The sequence below is a fragment of the Haliaeetus leucocephalus genome, unplaced genomic scaffold (genome assembly GCF_000737465.1).
Source record: "Haliaeetus leucocephalus isolate CR32 unplaced genomic scaffold, Haliaeetus_leucocephalus-4.0 Scaffold840, whole genome shotgun sequence".
Taxonomy (NCBI): domain Eukaryota; kingdom Metazoa; phylum Chordata; class Aves; order Accipitriformes; family Accipitridae; genus Haliaeetus; species Haliaeetus leucocephalus.
In genome coordinates this window covers 4,224,618-4,243,697 of record NW_010973276.1, presented here as the reverse complement: position 1 = coordinate 4,243,697, position 19,080 = coordinate 4,224,618, and the positions used below count along the sequence as shown (strand labels likewise).

At 41.9% G+C, this 19,080-nt stretch overlaps 1 protein-coding gene across 1 annotated transcript; it reads left to right on the top strand.

The window, feature by feature from the left end:
- Window positions 1-15,090: 15,090 nt before the first annotated feature.
- Window positions 15,091-18,336, top strand: CCDC92 (coiled-coil domain containing 92). The gene is made up of 3 exons (XM_010582245.1): window positions 15,091-15,220; window positions 15,600-15,641; window positions 17,058-18,336. Exons 1-3 carry the CDS (start codon window positions 15,091-15,093, stop codon window positions 17,831-17,833), a joined length of 948 nt encoding a protein of 315 aa, XP_010580547.1. The 3' UTR covers window positions 17,834-18,336.
- The last annotated feature ends 744 nt before the right edge of the window (window positions 18,337-19,080 follow it).

Genomic DNA, 19,080 nt, shown 5'->3' with positions numbered 1-19,080 from the left:
CCTCCCCCCCGGGGCCAGCTGAGGGGGGCACCGGGATCCCCCCCGGGGCTGGGCGTGGGGCGGGTTAGCGGCACCGCCGCTCCGTGAGGGGGTGAGGCCTTTCCTCCCCCCTCACAGGCACCCACCGGCTGTCTCCTGCGCGGCGCCGGGCCCGCCGGGGAGACCCTCCCCGCCCGCCGCGGCACTGTGAGGCGGGTCGGGTCGGGTTGGGTCCTGTCATCCCCCCTGCCCCGAAGGCGGCGGGCAGGGGTGTCGGGGCACCCCGCTGGCCCCTCTCTCGTTAGGAGGGGTGGTCGCGGTCCTGGAAAAGCAGAGCCTCTGGGGAGAAAGGTCTCCTGCCCACCGCCGCGGCGGTGGGGCGAGGGCAGCCCGCCTGGGCTGCGAAGAGCAGAGCTGGGTGTGTGGGATGGGCCACTCCTGCAGCCGTCTGCCTGGCCGAGGGTGTGTTGGCGCTGGACCAACGTGCTGCCTTATCTCTCCTAAGAGCGTAAAAGGCCCTTTTTCTGGTCACTAGAGCAGCAGAGGAGAAAAGGGGTTTGTCCTGCAGCTCACTTTACCCCTTATCTTTCCATTTCTGCTGGCTCGAGGGTAAGGATGCTTCTTTCATTTCTGGTTGGGAATGTATCCTAGCTCAGGGGAGAGCAGTCCGCCCATTCACATCCTTCCCCAGCATCCGTCTGCACAATTCGGATAGGCTTCAGGGGAGCTGCTGACTCCCCCTCACACCCACTGGGGCAGGTTTTACCTCACATCCTCTTTCATCCTGCACAGTCTCCTTTTGTATGGTATGTTTTCACTTTAGAAAGCGACAACAGTGTCATTTTCATGAGTAATACGGGTCCTGGAAAGAGAAGGTGGATGGATGGATGGCGTACATTTTAGAGTGGGTAGGGAGTAATCCTCATTTGAGACGAGGAGATTTTTTCCTTCTGAGGAGAATGCCTGTCGCTTGTGGATATGGCAGCAAAGAAGTGCAGGGCGTCCTCAGACATGCAGATTCTTCCAGCCGCATAGATGCTGTTTCCCTATGCTGGACGTGGGGTGGGACAGCAGGGATGAAGGAGGGGCCCTTCCCACCACGGACAGTGGTATGCATTTGAATTTGCCTTATTAAATTGTGTAAAGCTGAGACAGTGAAGGTAAATAAAAACACAGAAGCTGAGGCAGCCCTGAGGGTGGAATTGTCCATTTTGATCTGCATTGCAGGTACATAAGAAGCATCCAGGGTACTTGTTGGCTTTGCCTAGATGGTAAGATGCTTAAGCTTAAAAAGCGTTATTGATGCCTTTGCAATATAAATTATGCTTCTTAATGTAAAAAAAAAAAAACAAACCCAAAACCCCAAATGGATGTGACTGTAAATACAGTGCCTTTTTCCATATAACTTGCTCATTAGTGAATGTAGTTCTGGAGTGCTTTACTATGAACCTCTGGGAGACAGACATTTATGCTATTAAACTGCACGTTGCTTTTTGATTTGACTATTTAAAGCAAGTGCTTTATAAGCAGATAATGGCAGAGTTGTAATATTGTTAATTTTTCAAGCTTTTGGTTGTGCAGAGGTTCCAGCAGTCGTTTTTAGTGAAACAACAAAGATCAGGAGGTCATAACAGAGGAAAGTATCCATTGCTTAAGTAGAAAAAAGAATATTGGCCACACTGACACATCACGACTTGTTTTCATCCTATTACCATACTTCTGCTTAGTATATCTGTAAAGTTTCCTTGACCATCTGCTTAGGAAAGACAAAGGTCTTATGACCAGTCCAAATGGTGTATGTAGTTTTCAGTCCAGTAGTTGTTGCAAACTCTAGAATAGCAATCTTGTTTCATTCCTTAAAGTTGCTTCCTTTACTTCAGATTTCAGATATAATTGCATACTTTCAGGGCTTTAAAACGATTTTTTTTAATGCATTTTGTCATTGGAGTGACAAAAATCCAGCTTTTCCTCTGTGTGCCTTAATTCAAGAGGCTCTAGGTATTAAGGACAATATATTTGCTCATGCAGATCTACTATGTTAGTCAATCCTTTAACAGCAGTAAGCAGAAGAAAAACTCCCCAGTGCTATTATTCCAGAACGTGGACCATAATATAACCTAAAATATTTCTTGAACATTATAAACAGTGTAATAGAGGGAATACAGTTGCAATGAACTAGTTTGCAGGTTTACTTTTGCTAGTGTGTTAGACTCTTATTTCCAAGTGTCTCATTACTTTTCTATGGCTTAAAAAAATGGTGTTTTAAAGTAGCAAAACATTGAAGGATTGCTTTTATATTCTCAGGATTCATAATGTATTGCAATACTTTTGTAAACAGAATACTATTACGTAATTCATCTTTTTACTCAAGTTCATGTTTAACCTCATTTTTCATAGTAAAGTTTAAAAAAATGTAACAAATTGTAGTTTACTTTGTACAGAGAAGAGACATCATCTTTCTGAAACAGTTCCTAATGCTTAAGAATTTTTTTGCTGACAAGTGACAATTTCTTTGTATATTTGTGTATCTATATACGTATGTGTCTGTTAGTTACTAACAGTGGTGGTTTTTGATGAGCAGTGATTTACTGAAAAATCAGCATGTCAGATAACGATGCTTTAGGCGAAATCGTTAAGTGTGTTCTGACTAGACAGGGGCATAGCTCTTCCTACTGCTGGTTTAAAAAGCAAAACCACAGATGAAGGAAGGAAGGAGCTAAGGATTTTGGTGTAGAAAAAAGTTGCATGAAAGGTCTCTGCTTTGGCTTTCATGTCCACTGCAGCACACAATAAAACATTGTGAGTGGCTGTAAAACATTGAAAAGCATAGGTGTAAGTCTGTGTGCCTTATTGCTGCTTCCACGCTGTTGTTATTGATACAAATATGCTGCAATAAGCTAATATTGTGTAACCATAACCCATATTGTCAGAGCAGTCTCTGGCAGAGCGTGTCCTGTCCCTGGGAACAATGGTAGTGAGTGCCCAGAGCCGAGGTGGAGTTGAGGCGGGGAGGGTGCCCTTTGTTCAGGCAGAAATCTTATCGCTAGAGCTCTGGTTTCCTTTGCATCTGCAGCATACCGAAACAAACTCTCCGCTCCTTTCTTGCACACTAGTCTAATGCAACATCTGGAAAAGCAAATGAAGATAATGAGTTGTGCATTTAATAGAGCCATGTTAGCTGCCCGGTTGCTACCTGCTGCACCTCACCACCAGTTCCTTCACTTACTTGCCAAGACCCGGCATCCTTTATGTATCTGGCCATAGTATCTTCAATGAACTTGTGCCTGGCTAGTCTCTGTGCTCGTTTTTCAGTGATATAAAAATTGTCTTCCTCTAAACAAGGATCTCCAGCAGTCTGGTAATGGGTGTTAGTATTTCCATGTGATCAGTGAATATGTCTAATATTGTTTTAAGGTTATCTGCAGCTCATTTCTCCTGGCGATGTTAAAGAGCATGGTACTATAAATGGGAGCGATACATTTATTTACTACTAGAAGTTAGAGGCATGACAAAATATTGTGAAAAACAGTGTCCTTGGAGTGTATCAGAACTTCTCCAAACTGTTGTTTGGGTTTAAATAATCCTTGAAAAAAAGCCTTTTATTTGGATTGCTCTTTCTTTCCTGCTATTGAGGAGGATGTTTGCTCTCATTTCACTCCCAGAAAACCTTTGGTTTGTATTTAAAATGTTAAAATATGTTGCTGCTTGTTGGTCTTAATTATTTAGTGAGAGACAGGATTTAAGATCAATGTTATTTAAAAACCTTGCTTGACTGAAAACTGTAAAATTACGTGGCTTCTCCCTAAACAGAATGATAGCTGCCTCTAGAAAGGCTGAAAGTATGCCAGGGAACAGTAGCTCCTTGTAATCTGAGTCAGTGCTCAGAGGGAGGGCACAAAAGGTGCAACAAATCGCATCTCTGTGGAGCAGAGGTGTCGAGCTTAGGAAGTGTCCATCTGTGTGAAAAAAATCATGTGAATGATGTCATTAGGGGCAGGTTTCCTTTGTAATAAAAGTGTGTGTGCTTGCTTGCTTTCTATTCCTCATGAAAGCTTGATTTAAGCTGTGTACAGTTTTATTGTCTCAGTTTGAGATACCTGGGTTATGTAAGCAAGAGTATAAAGCACCTCTGTCTGAAATCTTTGTTTTGGCATCTTATTTACTTAAAACAAACAAACAAAAACCACAAAAAAAAACCAACCTAAAAAAAAAATCTTATACTTGCTTAAGAAAGGACTTAGACATAGGTCATCACCACCACTAGATTTTCTTCATCAGCAGCTCTCAAAACCTTTACTTTAGCAAAGTGGAGACCAATTTTTGTATGTTTGATCATAGTTGCTGTTCCAAAATAATAAAATCAATGGCTTATGAAACAGCATCACAGAATGCATTAGAGAAAAGCATACTCCTCAGCGTGTTAAACTTGCCTGAAAAATAGTTGTGCTGTTCTGTAGAGCTGCTGTTACAATAGCTGTTCTCTGTAAATGGATCTCTCCTAGGAGGACAAATTTATTTAGCTTGCTGTAAGGCTTCAGTGCCTTTTGATGTGTTTCACAAATATTCCAGGTAAACTGAAAATCATAATTTCTGCAGTTCTTGCAGTAGAAACTCAAGCTCAGCTGAGTGCCTGGAGCTGGTGCTGCTGCAGGAAGCAGTTCTGCCTGTACCACCCCCTTGCCCTGGTTACAGATTTATATATTTATTTTTATTTCTTTTTTTCCACCTTCCCCAACAGCTGCACAGGTGACTGCAGTGCTGTATGGCGAACCCATCACCTGAAAAATAGCCAGTGGAAAAACGGGTTTGTTTTTCAGCTGGACCAATTCCCTGACCTGGTTCACGGAATGACCAGGAAGGTGATTTCAGAGCATTTCAGAAATGCGACAGTAAATTCTTGCTCAGTATATGCAACTGGAATGGGTGAGACAAAGTCACGGCTAGGCTGGATAGCTAAATAGTTGCATGTCTGTGTGGTGGTAGGTTATTTTCCTGTTTTGGGGAAAACTGCCCAACAAAATTGCTAATGTGAATCCAGCATAGTAATTTTTCTGGTTTGTTTCAGGCAGCCTTCAGAACTGGCAAATTTTTAAAAATGACACAAATACATTTTCTTTGAGTTCTTGTGCGATTCACATGTTATTGATCATAGAGAATAAAATTAAAAAAGGAGATGAAGTGTTCATACATGAATATTTTATATCTAAAAAAACCCTTGACTTTTCCATAGTATAGTATTATTTCTAAGCATGAATTTGAAGTTATACTTAACATATCATTGTACAAAAACCTCCCACAGCCCACCTTACTAGCTTAAGTCCTGATCCAGCTTTTACCGAAGCTAGAGAACTTTATGACTTTGAAACAAATAGAATCAGGCTCGGTTTTATGCGTAACATTGATATTGTGTTAGTCTGGGGGAATTGAATATTAATTTTTTTGTCATTCCCCTTCTGACGAGAAATTGGCTTTACTTAGAAAGACTAACATGCATCTTCGCAATATTGTAACTGACTAGTTGTGATTGGGGTGCGATCTGTGTTCTGTGGCTTTGATGGAAGTTGTATTAAAATAACAAACCATTTTGTCCTCAGAATGAAGGGGTGAATAAAATAGGAGTGTGTGCTAGAAAGCAGAAGAGAACCAACCTGTTCCTCTAAATTATGATGTAGCCTTAGTCATGAGGGCTTTTATTGTCACTTTATAAAAATTACATGGACTTATGATTGTTAAAGGGGTTCTTTTGAAGTAATTGGTGTTATCTAGATGATACCTTCTTTGTTTCCCTAAAGTGAATTATGCCCAAATTAGGTCATTTTCAGTGTTTCCTGCCAGAGTAAGCTATTTCTTCTTGACAGCTGTACAGCCATACCATTGGATACCCTTGTATTGGTCAGAATAATTGTATCCGTATAAAATGCCACTGCAGGACCATTTGATTTGATTCTCTAATAGTCTCTGTCATGGTAGTGATCTTAACATCTGATTACTTTTAGTCTGCTTCCATTGTGACAGCTCTGGGGTTGGGTGGTCTCAAGGACAAAGAAAACTCCATGTGAATTATTCCTGTCAGTCCTTGTGACTTCAGGTAGACAGTCGGGCATGTAAGCGGTCAGCAATTTCTGTGCAAAGTACCAGCTTGCTCATTTAGAGCATCTAGAAGAATTAAATCATTGCTACCAGGAGTGTGTCCACTTAATTATTCTTCCTGCTGCCATACCAATCACTGTAGGAGTAACAAAAAATTATTTTCTTAGTAAAACAGTAAAACCTGTGCTTCCTCAGGAACATTGCAGAGGTTAACTGGAACGAGTCTGCAGAATCTCTGATCAGAAAATGAAGGGGAAGCCAGGCAGAGAAACAACTGAGTAAAATAGCATCGAAAAGCAGTAGAAATAGAAAAGGAGCTGAGAAAGCAAAATCATATCCTTCCTCAGGGAGGAGAGTGGCACATTTCCTTTTTTCCCTCAGTTGTCTCCAGGAGAGAACTACTAATTTTGCTTGGCTTAAAACACACAAACTATAAGAATATGAAAACAAGTTATTGGGACAGTAATTGCATCTAAGTATTGTTATACTTTAACACAGAAGGCAGAGGAAGAGGGGGATAGAGTTGTGGCTGTAAGATGTACTCCATGCTGATAAGGGAGCACTGAAGAAGGGGAAGGACCTTCACAAGGTGGTTGTGTAGGCCTAGCATATAGTCTGAAGAGCATGACTTCAAGAAATATTGAGCTAGTTAAAGTGGTTTAGTCTAATGCACAGGTGAATGAGGGGCAAGCATAAATCTGAAACTGTGTGATAGGCTATTACTAAACTGTATTGTTGCTGGGTCTACATTAGTAGAAGTATAATGGTATCAGGTTGCGGGGTGGGGAGACTTAAATGTCCATGCAGAGAGATAGCAAAGCCCTTGAGTTGGCTGTGGAGACTGCAGGGTTTCCTTTATTGTGTCCTTTGAAATAAGCTGAACAAACACTTTGAGAATGGCATATGTCTCTAGAGATGGAGAGCTGATCTAAGCAAAGAACAGCTAAGTGTCTGTCAGATGGGCATTTTATCATTGGAGCTACATTATTTAGAAACGTTTGGTCAGTTCAGTGACAGTCTTTAAAATGGGGACTGGCTAAGACTTTGAAGGTTCTTAGGAGAAAACTCCTGTGTCCTTAATTAGTTCTTGAAATTGTATTTTGTACAGCATACAAAAAGCATTTTGGCAGCTTTTGTCATGTTTTGAGGGGGCACTGGCTAGACACCAGTTGAGAGGAAAATGCCTGCCTGCCCCATACATGTTTCAAGAAGATTTGGATATGTGTTGGCAGGGATCTAAAGCAGCTTCTCAGGTGATAGTCACCCCATCCATGTAAAAGGAGATTATTCTGTTTTGTTTAGTGGATACCAAACAGGAATGAAAATGTTAAATAACTACGGTTGTTTGGGCTTCATTCCAGCAGCTTCCTTTGGACTGTGTCTAAAGTCATAGATTAGCATCTCCCTCCTCTTATCTTGCAACAGGGTATAGAGATGCTCTGATTTAGTGCAAAGGTACCTAATACACAGCCAGATGCTCACTGCTTTGAAATATTTTGAACTCTGTCCAAATACTTAAGATCAGAAAAGGCCTGGAGCCTGCACATCATCTGCAAGGCAAGATTTGGCTGTTTAAAATGTAGCAGTTGTTCAAGGTGAGCATGTGATGAGGTGCATTTTGGAAGCTCTTGTTAAATATTATTCATTTTCAATTTAAGATTTATTTATTTTCGTTGCCTTTATAAGGGAACATGCACTTGTATAAGAGATGGAGCAGTTCCTTTTTAAGATGGGCTTACCAAAATGTTAATTTAACTTACCTTCTCCACTTTACTGGAAAATGAGGGCTTAGGTAGGTGCAGCAAGGATTAAAGTGTTGCAGTTAATGTTCCCAAGGGAATGCTGTTTAATTCATTCCATTTGTTCCTCCTAGACTATATTCAAGAGAAATCATGAATCCATTGTTTGGAGGACTTGAGGCTCAATCTTTGAGCCTATCTAGAAACATTTTGTGATGGTGGTGATCCTGAGAAATGAGAAATTTTGCATGTTTTGAGGGTTGAATGCAGCATACCATCCAGATAAAGCTTGTGTAACTGTGACAGGTTGGACACTGTTGGTGTTTAGCATGAGTCTTACTGTGAAAGAGGAGGTGTGTTACCATTGCAGTGTTGGAACACTGCAATGCCCCTTTTAATGTTTTATCATCCTTATCAAATGACATATGCATGCCTAGTGGGAGTTTGCCCAGCTCTGCATTGCACAATTCCTTTTGTATAAGAACATAGCAAACTCTTTTTTTTTAAAGTTGCTTTGGAGACAAGGAGAAAGGGGGAAAAACCATAGTGACATAACTGTTCTGTGGTGTATGCAGTTACAGTTTTCTCGCCAGCATTGGCTTAATTTATCTGATGAAATCCAGCCAGAGACTGGTTGCTTTGAGAGCTGTCCCACTGATTTCCATGGTGAGAGAGTGAAGAGTGCTCATCTGGGCTGCTAAGGGCTCAGCTGACTTCTGCATTTTGCTATTTCTCTTGTGCTTCTTGATCGTAGCCTTATTCTTGGCTGCACATTCTTTCTTGTTTCAGAGAGCAGGAGATGAAATCAGGTTAGTGCAATCCCAGAACTGCTTTATAGGATTTCCTCTTTGAAACCCCAATGGGAGACGTACCTGAATAGATTTCTTTTATTTTTCCTTAGACTGACCCCTCTCAAGACCATGTTTTGTATAAAATCTCAGCTGCTCATGAGAGCTGATGTGGTTTGTGGCTCAGTGCTATGCACCAAGAAACAGCAAGTTAAGAATTGTTAAGGAACTTGGAGTAGCTGTAAATCCCACTAACCAAACTCCCTGGAATGAAGTCAAAGCATCTGCATAGGGAAGTGGTGGGAAAATGTTCACTGACTTGTATTAAAAGAAACTATTAATTAATTTTAATGTATTTATTTCTTTTTCATTACATCTCCCCAGTCTATTCCTATTTAAAAAAAACTTTCTGACTGCATGGGTCAGTAGGTCTCACTTGCATCATATCCTATGAGCTGCTGACAAATTTGAGACTAACATAATAAAATGTTTTATGCAATCATAGTAGCTTTCACTAATGGTACACCTGAGAATGCAGAGTTAAAGGGGTGCTGTTAATTTATAATAGCTTTTTCCAAGTTTCAATCCATGGTTTAACTTTGTAACAGTTGTCAATGGTTTTGGCTTTAAAAATTAGTTTATATTTTTTGCATGGTGTCCTTTGACCTTTACATGACCTAAATAAACAAGGAAGTTGATTAGTTGTAAAATGCTATGAAATGTACAAAATATGCAAACTGACTGTAAGTGCAGAAAATGAAATAAAAACCTTCAGTGTTTTAATAATCCAATTATTCAAAGAAAACTATTTGTATAAAATGACTTTTCAGTCATAAATCAGCATATTTTCATGCTGCTACTTCTTTAAACAAAACAAAAAAACCACCACCACCCCACAAAACACTGTTTTCAGCCAGTATGCTTTAAATTGAAATACATTATTTGGGTGGGCTTTTTCAGAGCATAATCACACTAAATCATAACAATTTGGACAACAAATAGCACAAGTAATGTCCCTTCTCGCTCTGTCCTGCGGAAGCATCGTGGATGTGAGCATCCAGGATGGTCACAGCCAGGATGTCTACTTCTCTCTCAGGTTCTGTCCCTTTACAAAATATGTAATGTGGTGTTGCCAGGCTCTTTAGGGTAATCTTTATTCAGGTGTCTGACCCAAAAGCAGAACAATCGCCAGACAATTCTGTGATGTCATGCTGAGAGGGTTTTTCCCTCCTTTTAACCCCGTTTCTGATCTTCAGAAATGGCCTGTTTGGTAAGCTTGCCCAACAACAAATTAATTGGCTAGGTTGTTGGCCTAACTTACTGTATATTCTAACCATATTTTCTAACTTTTTGTGTCCAATTCACTTGTATTAGCTCTAGGGGCATAAAACAATTTGATATTATTCTAGAAAGATAAATATTTTCTCTTTATCTGGTTTCTGCTTTGGCAGTTTGGCCAGCTTTTTAGTTAGGCACTGGCTTAAAAAGTTCCTACGGGGAAAAATATTGCTGAACTTAGAACTGGGTGAAATGCAGGTGATCTGTGGTGTCCTGGTTTCGGCTGGGATAGAGTTCATTTTCTTTCTAGTAGCTGGTATAGTGTTATGTTTTGGATTCAGTATGAGAAGAATGTTGATAACACGCTGATGTTTTCAGTTGTTGCTAAGGCGTGTTTACACCAAGTCAAGGATTCTTCACTTTCTCATGCCCAGCCAGCAAGAAGGCTGGAGGGGCACAAGAAGTTGGGAGGGGGCACAGCCAGGGCAGCTGGCCCAAACTGGCCAAAGGCATATTCTATATCATGTGACATCATGTCCAGTATATAAACTGGGGGGAGTGGGGCTGGGGGGAATCGCTGCTCGGGAACTAACTGGGCATCGGTCAGAGAGTGGTGAGCAATTGCATTGTGCATCACTTGTTTTGTGTATTCCAATCCTTTTATTATTATTATTGTCATTTTATTATTGTTCTTATTATCATTATTAGTTTCTTCCTTTCTGTTCTATTAAGCTGTTCTTATCTCAACCCACGAGTTTGGGGGTTTTTTTCTGATTCTCTCCCCCATCCCACTGGGTGTGGGGGGAGTGAGTGAGCAGCTGCGTGGTGCTTAGTTGGAGTTGAACCACGACGTGGGGTATCTGAGAGCTCTTCAGACTGCAGATGTGAATTCTTTCTCTTCCCTCATTTGTGCGATAGAAATTTCCTTATAAGTTTGGCTGCAAAAGCAATCAAAAATATTTTTAATATTGTGCTAATGAGCTTGGTTGACAGATAATGCATATTCAGTTGAAATCAATTTAATCCAAATCTCAGACTTGAATAATATTAGGTCTAATTTTGTGTTTTAAGATTTGGTGTAAGATAGGTACAAAGCAACTAGTGCCTTGGAATATATTGTTGTTAATACTAATTTCTGCAATTCTAAGCAGATTTCATAGCAAAAGCATCTCTGTATAGTGACTGTCTATGCAAGGCACTTTCCCCTTTCCTTGGTTTTACAGTAGATGGTTTTGGCTGTTTCCCAGAACACACGTGCATGGATTGCACACTGTTTGTATGTGCTCTCTAAAAAGATATGACTGGGTGGGGTAGAGTGGGGTTTGAACTGAAGCTGCTGCCCATAAATTCTGTGGAAGCTGTGACTTTACCACCGTGGCCTTCCCTTTCCCTTGAAGGAAAGGAGGGAGGATGGGCAGGCAACCAGGCTGCAGTGAGGAAGAAAAGCACAGGAAGGTTGCAGAAGGCTTGTGGGAAAGTCGGCCCTGCGAGGAGAGAAACTACTTAGTGCAGAGGGGCTGCAGCTAAAATTCGTAGTGGATTGATTTAATTGCTCTCACTGATTAATTTACCGGTGCTGCAGGGAAGATGATGCTTTTGTGCTGGTAATTTTTATTTTCTTCCTAAGCCTATAAAACTAGCCTGCTTCTGATTATTATTTTGTTTTCTTCAGAGTAGGTAATTCTAGTGTGATCTTTAAGATGCAAGAGATCAAGGTGAAAAAACAATTGAGGAGATGAATAGTGACAGCCTTGTTCTGCTTTTTCCAACATCTAGAAAATAGTTTTTAAAAAATGCATTTATTTGCAAGGACTGAGTTGTAAACACTGTTGCTGGTGATGAAGTCATCTTCTGTTCAGATTATAGTTACAGGTGTAAAGCCACCATTAGTAACCATTGTGATAGTAAAGGCTTCGGGATACTACGTGTAGGCTATTCTTTCACCTCGTGCTGTCAGTGCTTAGAGTTTCTTTTGAAAAAATACATTTCTTGATTAAAAATCCCTTCTGAGCCTTAGTGTACCATGCAGTCTGAGCTCCAGCTATGGTGTGGGGGTGGACTCTTACAGGTTTTTTTTCTGCTCTCGTATTCAGTCAGTAAGAGTATCATGCTCACTTAAGAAATTGGATGATTGATTAAAGCTTCTGTCTGCCTGAAGTCAGCTTTGCAAACAAGATGATGTCACTTTGAAAATGTAACACAGCTAAAATGATCACTAATACTTAAAAGTAATGGTACCCCACAGTAATTGCTATGGACTGTGTAGTCCATCCTCAAACAGTCCTCTGATGCTGTGGGCGGTGAGGGGTACCAGTGTAGCAGTAATGGAGTGTCCCAGTGCGCCCACTGCCAGCGTGTGGAAAGCAGTGATGACTCAGATGAGCCGCTCTTCAGAAGTCATAGAGCCAGAGCCTGTATGCGCAACTCGGTTTATTTCTTACTTAGCCAACGCAGAAACCTCTTTTTAGAGCGTTTTTGGTCCATAATTTTCACTTGTTTGCTAATGGTGGAGACTGCAAGATGACCCGTTCCACTCAACAAAGCACAAGTTGGCACCATCACCCTCATTCTTCTTGAGCACTGAATTTAATCTTTGATCTCTGTTATAAAGTAACCAAGAGCTCTGTTTTGCCTCTTGCACAACAGTGGATTCCTTGAAAGTCGTTTACGCCTTCACTTTATTTTTTTTTTTTACAATCAAATGTATGCTTCTGTAAGGATAAGTGAGTTGATGATGATGTCAGTTAAGGTCACACATGAAATCAGGAAGGCTCTGGGTGTGTGATTTCTGCCCCCTTCCCCGGTGCTTTAGTGCTTTACCAAGGTGCAGGAGCACTGAGTCTGTTTTTTTAGGGGGAGTAAAAAGTATAAAATTAAATGCAGGGCTATGTTATGTTTAGGAACAACAAAAGTGTGTTACTTTCTCTGAGTGTATGCTCTACCAGTTTTAAACTTGTGGAATCAAATTGTTGTCATAAACCTACATACCAAAAAGACCCCAATGGAAAACACTTGACATGGCAAGACGAACCTGTTAAGGTGCCTGTGAGGCAGCCACGGAACAGAATTAAGGTCTGTCTTAAGCACAACATGTGGTTCCCCAGTTACAGACAGGTTGTAATGTCATTGCAGATGGTTGTCCAGGCAACGGGAGTCCTGATTCTTTACTTATCTTTGTAACCTAAATACTGTAATTGTTTTTACAAAACCACACAGATAACTGAATTTAGCCTTTCGTGCTGTAATGACAAAGCTAATGCTCCTTGGCATCAGCAGTGTTTAACCCGGCATCCTAACGACTTTATCAGTCTCCTGCCTCCTTGGCAGCAGGAGAGGGCTGCTGTGGCTCCCAGCCCTGACAGGCCAGATCACTGGCTGTGCACAGGCAGTGTGCAGAGGCACTTGACAAACCTTTCCTCCTCGCTCCTGGTGGTAGGACAGGGGCTGCAACAGTTCCCTGGGTTGCTCTGTCCCCCAGAAAGTATTTCTCCCACTGTGGCTTGTGTCATTCCCACCTGGTATGTGCTACTGCCTGTCACTCTGGTGTCCCCATGAGCCTGGCTCTCTAGAATTTGTCTGTGCACCTATTTTTGTGCTGTCATTGTGCTCCTGAGCTGCCTGAGAAGGCTGGCTTACCAGAGTTTTCAGAAAGCTCCCCAAGGATGACAGCTTTCATGCTAAAGAAATTTAAAGTGTAGTAATGTGGAGTTATTAAGGACATATGTTTCCGGAAAGTTCTGCTCATGTAGACCCAGCAGCATCTATAAACCAGCTGTAGGCTGAGCAGCACCGTGCACCCTGTAGCAGCAGTAGCAGCATGGCACGCTCTGTTTATGCAGAGCAGGGTAATGATCACACAGTGAAATTCAGGATCTAAAAGTATACCTGAGAGATTTTTGTGCTTTGAAAGCAGCAGGAGGATTACATACTGTCATTGTTGCTTTTTCTCATTAGTATACTTATTTTAGAGTTGAAATTTCACTAGGAAACAGGGCAATAAACAAAATCCTGTCATGACAGACTTGGTGACTAGATATCACTAGGGACCTGGTAACTCCTGTTTCTGCTTCTCTGGATGTTCCTCCAGGTACACCTTTAAATGTCACGGAAGAGAGCCCCAGGGCACAGTGTGTGCTTCTCCACAGGAAGCATCTGGCTGTGCCTGGTTTCGAGGAGCTATTTTTACCTCTCGATCAGGGAATTCATTTGGGAGTCTGTATCTCCAGCTCTACCAGACAGATGTTTCTCAGCAGTTTGGCCTGTGGGTATATGTAAAACCATTGCTGCCTTATCGGGAGCAGCAATAACACTGGCAGTGCAGGGCTCTTCAATAATACCTCTCCAGCATCATACAGTTAACCATTTCTGTCTCTGAGTCTGAGCACTGCTGTAGTCAAGGCCTAGTTTTATAAGGCTGTTCTGCAAGGAAAACCTAGTGGTGTAATAGCTTTCGGGGTACTCATAACCTGAGCAAGAAAAATCTGTTTGTTTTCTCTTTAAATGAAACATTGTCCTTGTCAACTGTCTTGTTCCATGTCATCGGGGCCCATGCAAGATGCCAGTCTCCAGTGCCATGGGGCCTGCACCAGGAACAGGATCCTGCGCTGGCACGGCTGAGGAAACGCAACAGCAGCCAGAGTTTCCTCCTGTGCAGGTCCCAGTGAGCACATCTTGGCTAAGGTGGCCTGTAGCAACTGCATCCATGACAGTACCACCAGGCCTAGCTGTGTGCTACACCCTCTCATTTGCATTTCTCTTAGAGATGGTGTGTTTTAGTGCTTTCTTCCTTGTTCTTGTCCAGGGATGTTACTAATTCCTGTATCCCTGGAGGTAAGTAAGTGGAAAACCCCCAACTAGACAGAGGGACATACTAGCCCATTTCTCAGAACTCCACTTTTATCTTCTAACAGGATTAGTGACTTAGTCTGTCTGAAGTTAATCCTTTCTATGTGTTAACTCCAAACAAATGCATTCCTTATGCTGCTCTGGCCTAGAGTATAATTAAGCTTTCTATGAACTTGGAGCACTTCTAGTTGAAATAGTCATGAAATGGAAAAACCTTTTGTGGCATTTGCTTGATTGCATATCAGTTCATTAATAGCAGAATTCAGCTATTCCTGCTAATCCTGGCTGTAGAGCGAGGATCTTGGGATGTGCAAGATCACTTGCTGTTTCAATTCTACATCTGTTTACTGACAGGGTAACTGCATGTCAGGATGGCAACTTCAAACCTGGAGAACCAGCTACAGAGTGCCCAGAAGAATCTGTTGTTTCTCCAGCGAGAACATGCCAACACATTGAAAGGCCTGCATGCTGAGATTCGACGCCTGCAGCAGCACTGCACAGGTAGCTGGGAGAGGATGCCAATGCTGACTCAATGCTTAATTCTTTCCTCAGGAATGGAGTAACTGCTTCTTACTACTTCAGCAGTGAAACCTCAGCAACAAAGTCCACCACCACCTTATATTTAGGGTGATCAGCATGTATCTTGGGACACAACTGTGTGGTCATTAAGCAAGGATTTTTTTTATTTAAAAAAAAACAACACTGGTAGTTCCAGTTGGTTTACAGATTTAATAATTTGTGGTGGATCTATTATTGCTTCAGGTGGGGGGGAAGAGTAAGTTTTATTTTTATTGAAGTATGCCATTGTAAGCATGCTCACCAGGTGGTGTATGGGGTGGATGATGATGTTCTAACAAAAATAAACAACTTTTTTCCTCAGATTTAACCTATGAGCTGACTGTAAAGAGTTCAGACTTGTCAGGTAAGGAATACATAGCATTTTTCTTTTAATGGTCATGTCAAACTTCCTCATCTTTTTCAATGTTTGTATTTTCTCCGTTACAAGTAGGTGAGAATACTTAGCCCTTGGGATGTTGACTTTATAAATTCTAAAGGTATAAGAGTAGTTTTCTACTTTCCAGACTTACTGTTATTTATGAAGTAAATTCACGAGTTCTTTACCAAGGTCACCCAGGGAATTTTTGAAAGAGCCAGGAACAGAGTGTAGAACTGCTGACTCCTCTCTCTCTTGCTGGACAGTCAGTTCCCTGCATGCTATATGGGAGCATGGGGCAGGAGAGTGAGCCTATTATTAAAACTTAGCTGGTACTGTAATTGCACCACAAAGCTTATATATATATATATATATATATATATATATATATACGCGCGCGCGCACACACACACACTCTATGTATTGTGGATAAGAAGGAACATGGGCAAATTTAGCAAAGCAGCTGAGCAGCTTTGCATGTGCTCAACATTATTTCTTGATATTGCAATGTTGCTCAGATGCTTTTCATCACAGGATTTTCAGAGTAGGTGATGTATCAGTGATGCCACTGAGTTGATGCTGTGCCAAGCTCAGACACTGCCCAGTGTGGAGGGGACAACACCTAATGCTTCATAGTCAATAGCCCTGCGACACAGGGTGCTTGTTAGTGGAGATGTTCAGGCTGCTGGTCTCTGCTACACAGTTGGGAAGCTGTCCGGCTCTAATAACCAGGGGAAGAGTGACAAAATTGCCCCACAGGCCCTATGGCGTGAGGGCAGGGGTGCTGAGATGGGTCAGCCCGCCTGTTCCTGATGGCGTGTCCTCAGCGGTGCAAGAACCCCTAGTGTTACAGGGTGATGTGAAGAGAAGGCAGCCAGGCTGGGACCACCTAATCCCCACAGAGACTTCTGCAGCAGCAAAGCCTTAGTGACAAGGTGCGCCTCTGCCTTAGAGTCATGGGCTTCAGCTGCCCATGGAGGGGTGAAGCTAAAGCCTGAGCATGTCTTCCTGGTGAGCTGTGACAGCATCTCTGTCACTCTTACCAGCCAGTCTGGCATTTGCAGTGGGAAAAGCTGCTCTTAATAAGCAGAGGATTTGCAAAATGGCTCCAGTTTTGAGCAAGTTCAGCAAGCACGGTTTCTGTAATCTTTGTTCCCCAGAATATGTGAAATGTCTCTACTTAGTATCAACACTATTAAACCATGTGAGTGGCACTAGCTCCTGATCATTTCCTTAAAAGCTGTCCTAGTCCTTCTGAAGATGAAGTAATTTTAAGAGCATTAGCTGAAGTTAGTCTTTGGGATTTCTGTCATGGCTTTGGGATGGCAAAAGGAACCCTATTGCACTATTTTATTTATTGGCTATTGTTAACTTGAAACACTTCTGCTTTTCCTATTCTTCTAGGAAATGGTATTTCAAGAAGTGATGAACTCAAAAGAAAGTGTGAAGATCTTGAAGCTCAGCTGAAAGTCAAAGAGGCTGAAAATAATGAATTATTGAAAGAACTTGAGCAAAAGAATGCGATGATAATGGTGCTGGAAAACACTATTAAAGAAAGAGAAAAGAAGTATTTGGAAGAATTAAAAATGAAAAGCCATAAGCTCAATATGTTGTCAAGTGAACTAGAGCAGAGAGCGAGCACTATTGCTTACTTAACTTCTCAGCTGCATGCAACTAAGAAGAAGCTGATGAGTTCAAGTGGGACTTCGGAGGGGACCCCTTCTGGCAGTCCTGTGTTGTCCAACTATAAGCCGTCCCCTCCCAAAGATAAACTGCCGGAGACTCCGCGGCGCAGAATGAAGAAGAGTCTGTCGACACCACTCAACCCCGAGTTTGAAGAGGCCTACAGAATAGGGTCGGATAGCCGGAAGCTGCTGTTAAGAGAGCCCGTGGATGCCATGCCTGATCCCACTCCGTTTCTGTTGGCCAGGGAAACGGCAGAAGTACATCTTATTAAGGAGAGGCCGTTAGTTATTCCACCTATTGCTTCAGATCGTGCATCTGGTGAATCGCACAGCCCAGCCCGAGAGAAGCCGCACAAGGCACACATTGGGGTGGCGCATCGCATCCACCATGTCGCGCCATCCCAGCCTCAGCCGGAGGTTGAAACGCTGGCAGTGGATCAGGTCCATGGAAGCAAAGCGGTCAGAAAGCACTCAGGGACAGATAGAACTGTTTGAGTAAAATCACTGAAATGCTCTACTCTGTTGCTGTTTATGCACTGTGATCCTGTAGGATAAATAGCACCTGCAGTAAAGTTTCTTTTGATGCCCCCTGCATGCCAAACTTCTTCCAGATACATCATTGATAGATTATGCTCCTCTAATGAAACCTAATAGGACTGTGTTCATATGGCAAGGTATATAACTACTAAATGCTGTGGCCAAATCAGGGGTACCTGACTGCTTGCTTCTGAGCACTGCTCCATTTATTGTAGCTACACATGTGGACAAAGGCACAGGCTGCAGGCTGTGTTATTAATCAATATTAGTGAAAACAAACTTAACTATAAACCTGCAGCAGTATGTACTGGCTGTTTGTTAACATTTGAACTATCAGTGGTTCTTTTGTCTTCACTGTGTATGATGTAAGCACTTCATACACAAACACTAATCTCCATGACAAAGCCTTTCTCACAGTAGCATTGACAATAGTGCAGATGTACGTACACTTTAAAATGAACTAAGGACATCTTTTCCTCCATATAGCACATGCTCTCGATTTGCAAATTGTGCTCATAGTTTCCTGAGAGTCCCAGCAAGCATTACTTGATTAATCCTAAATCCTTTGGTTTGTGGCTTTGTTTAAGTAAAAACTGGGGGGAAGGGAATAAAGCACTCTTAAAGGGTTAATGATCCTCATAGAAAGAGTATAAACACTGGGTTGGTTGGGGGGGGAGGGTGTTTGCTTTTTTTTTTTAAATTGAATGGCTCCATCACACCTGTTTGTTACACTAGTCAGTACACTGCACTTGTAGCACCTTCCATACTGGCTCAGAGCAACTTTTCCAGGGAGAAAATGTAACTGGCTATCCAATATGGAAATGGTTCTTTATGCTCTAACCTGCACTTTTTTGTAAAGGGATTATTTTTGTTTCCTGAAAAACCTTAGTCTTGTTCTGGGCATCATCAGACAGTGCTGGCTTCTGCCTGCTTAGAAACCTGAGCTGTCCCTCTAAAATGTGTGTATTATTTAGTTTAAATTTAAGTGATGTAACCAATTCATACAGGAGGAGAACCTGGCATCCTTGATTTTTATCCTTGTGGATTGGGATGGACTTGCCTTGCACTTGCCCTGATTCCCCTACTCCTTTCTAGTAAGCAACAGGTAGACCCAACAGCTGTTAGACTACTCGATTATATTTTAATTTTTTTTTTTTTCCTAGGAAAGAAAGGCATACTGCGAGCTGTGAGCGTATGTAATTTTG

Bases quoted from the DNA above. Each gene is read 5' to 3' on its own strand.
- CCDC92 (XM_010582245.1), top strand. From the start codon at position 15,091: ATGGCAACTTCAAACCTGGAGAACCAGCTACAGAGTGCCCAGAAGAAT. The intron at 15,221-15,599 runs GTAGCTGGGAGA...TTTTTTCCTCAG, and splicing joins CCTGCAGCAGCACTGCACAG to ATTTAACCTATGAGCTGACT. The intron at 15,642-17,057 runs GTAAGGAATACA...CTATTCTTCTAG, and splicing joins AAAGAGTTCAGACTTGTCAG to GAAATGGTATTTCAAGAAGT.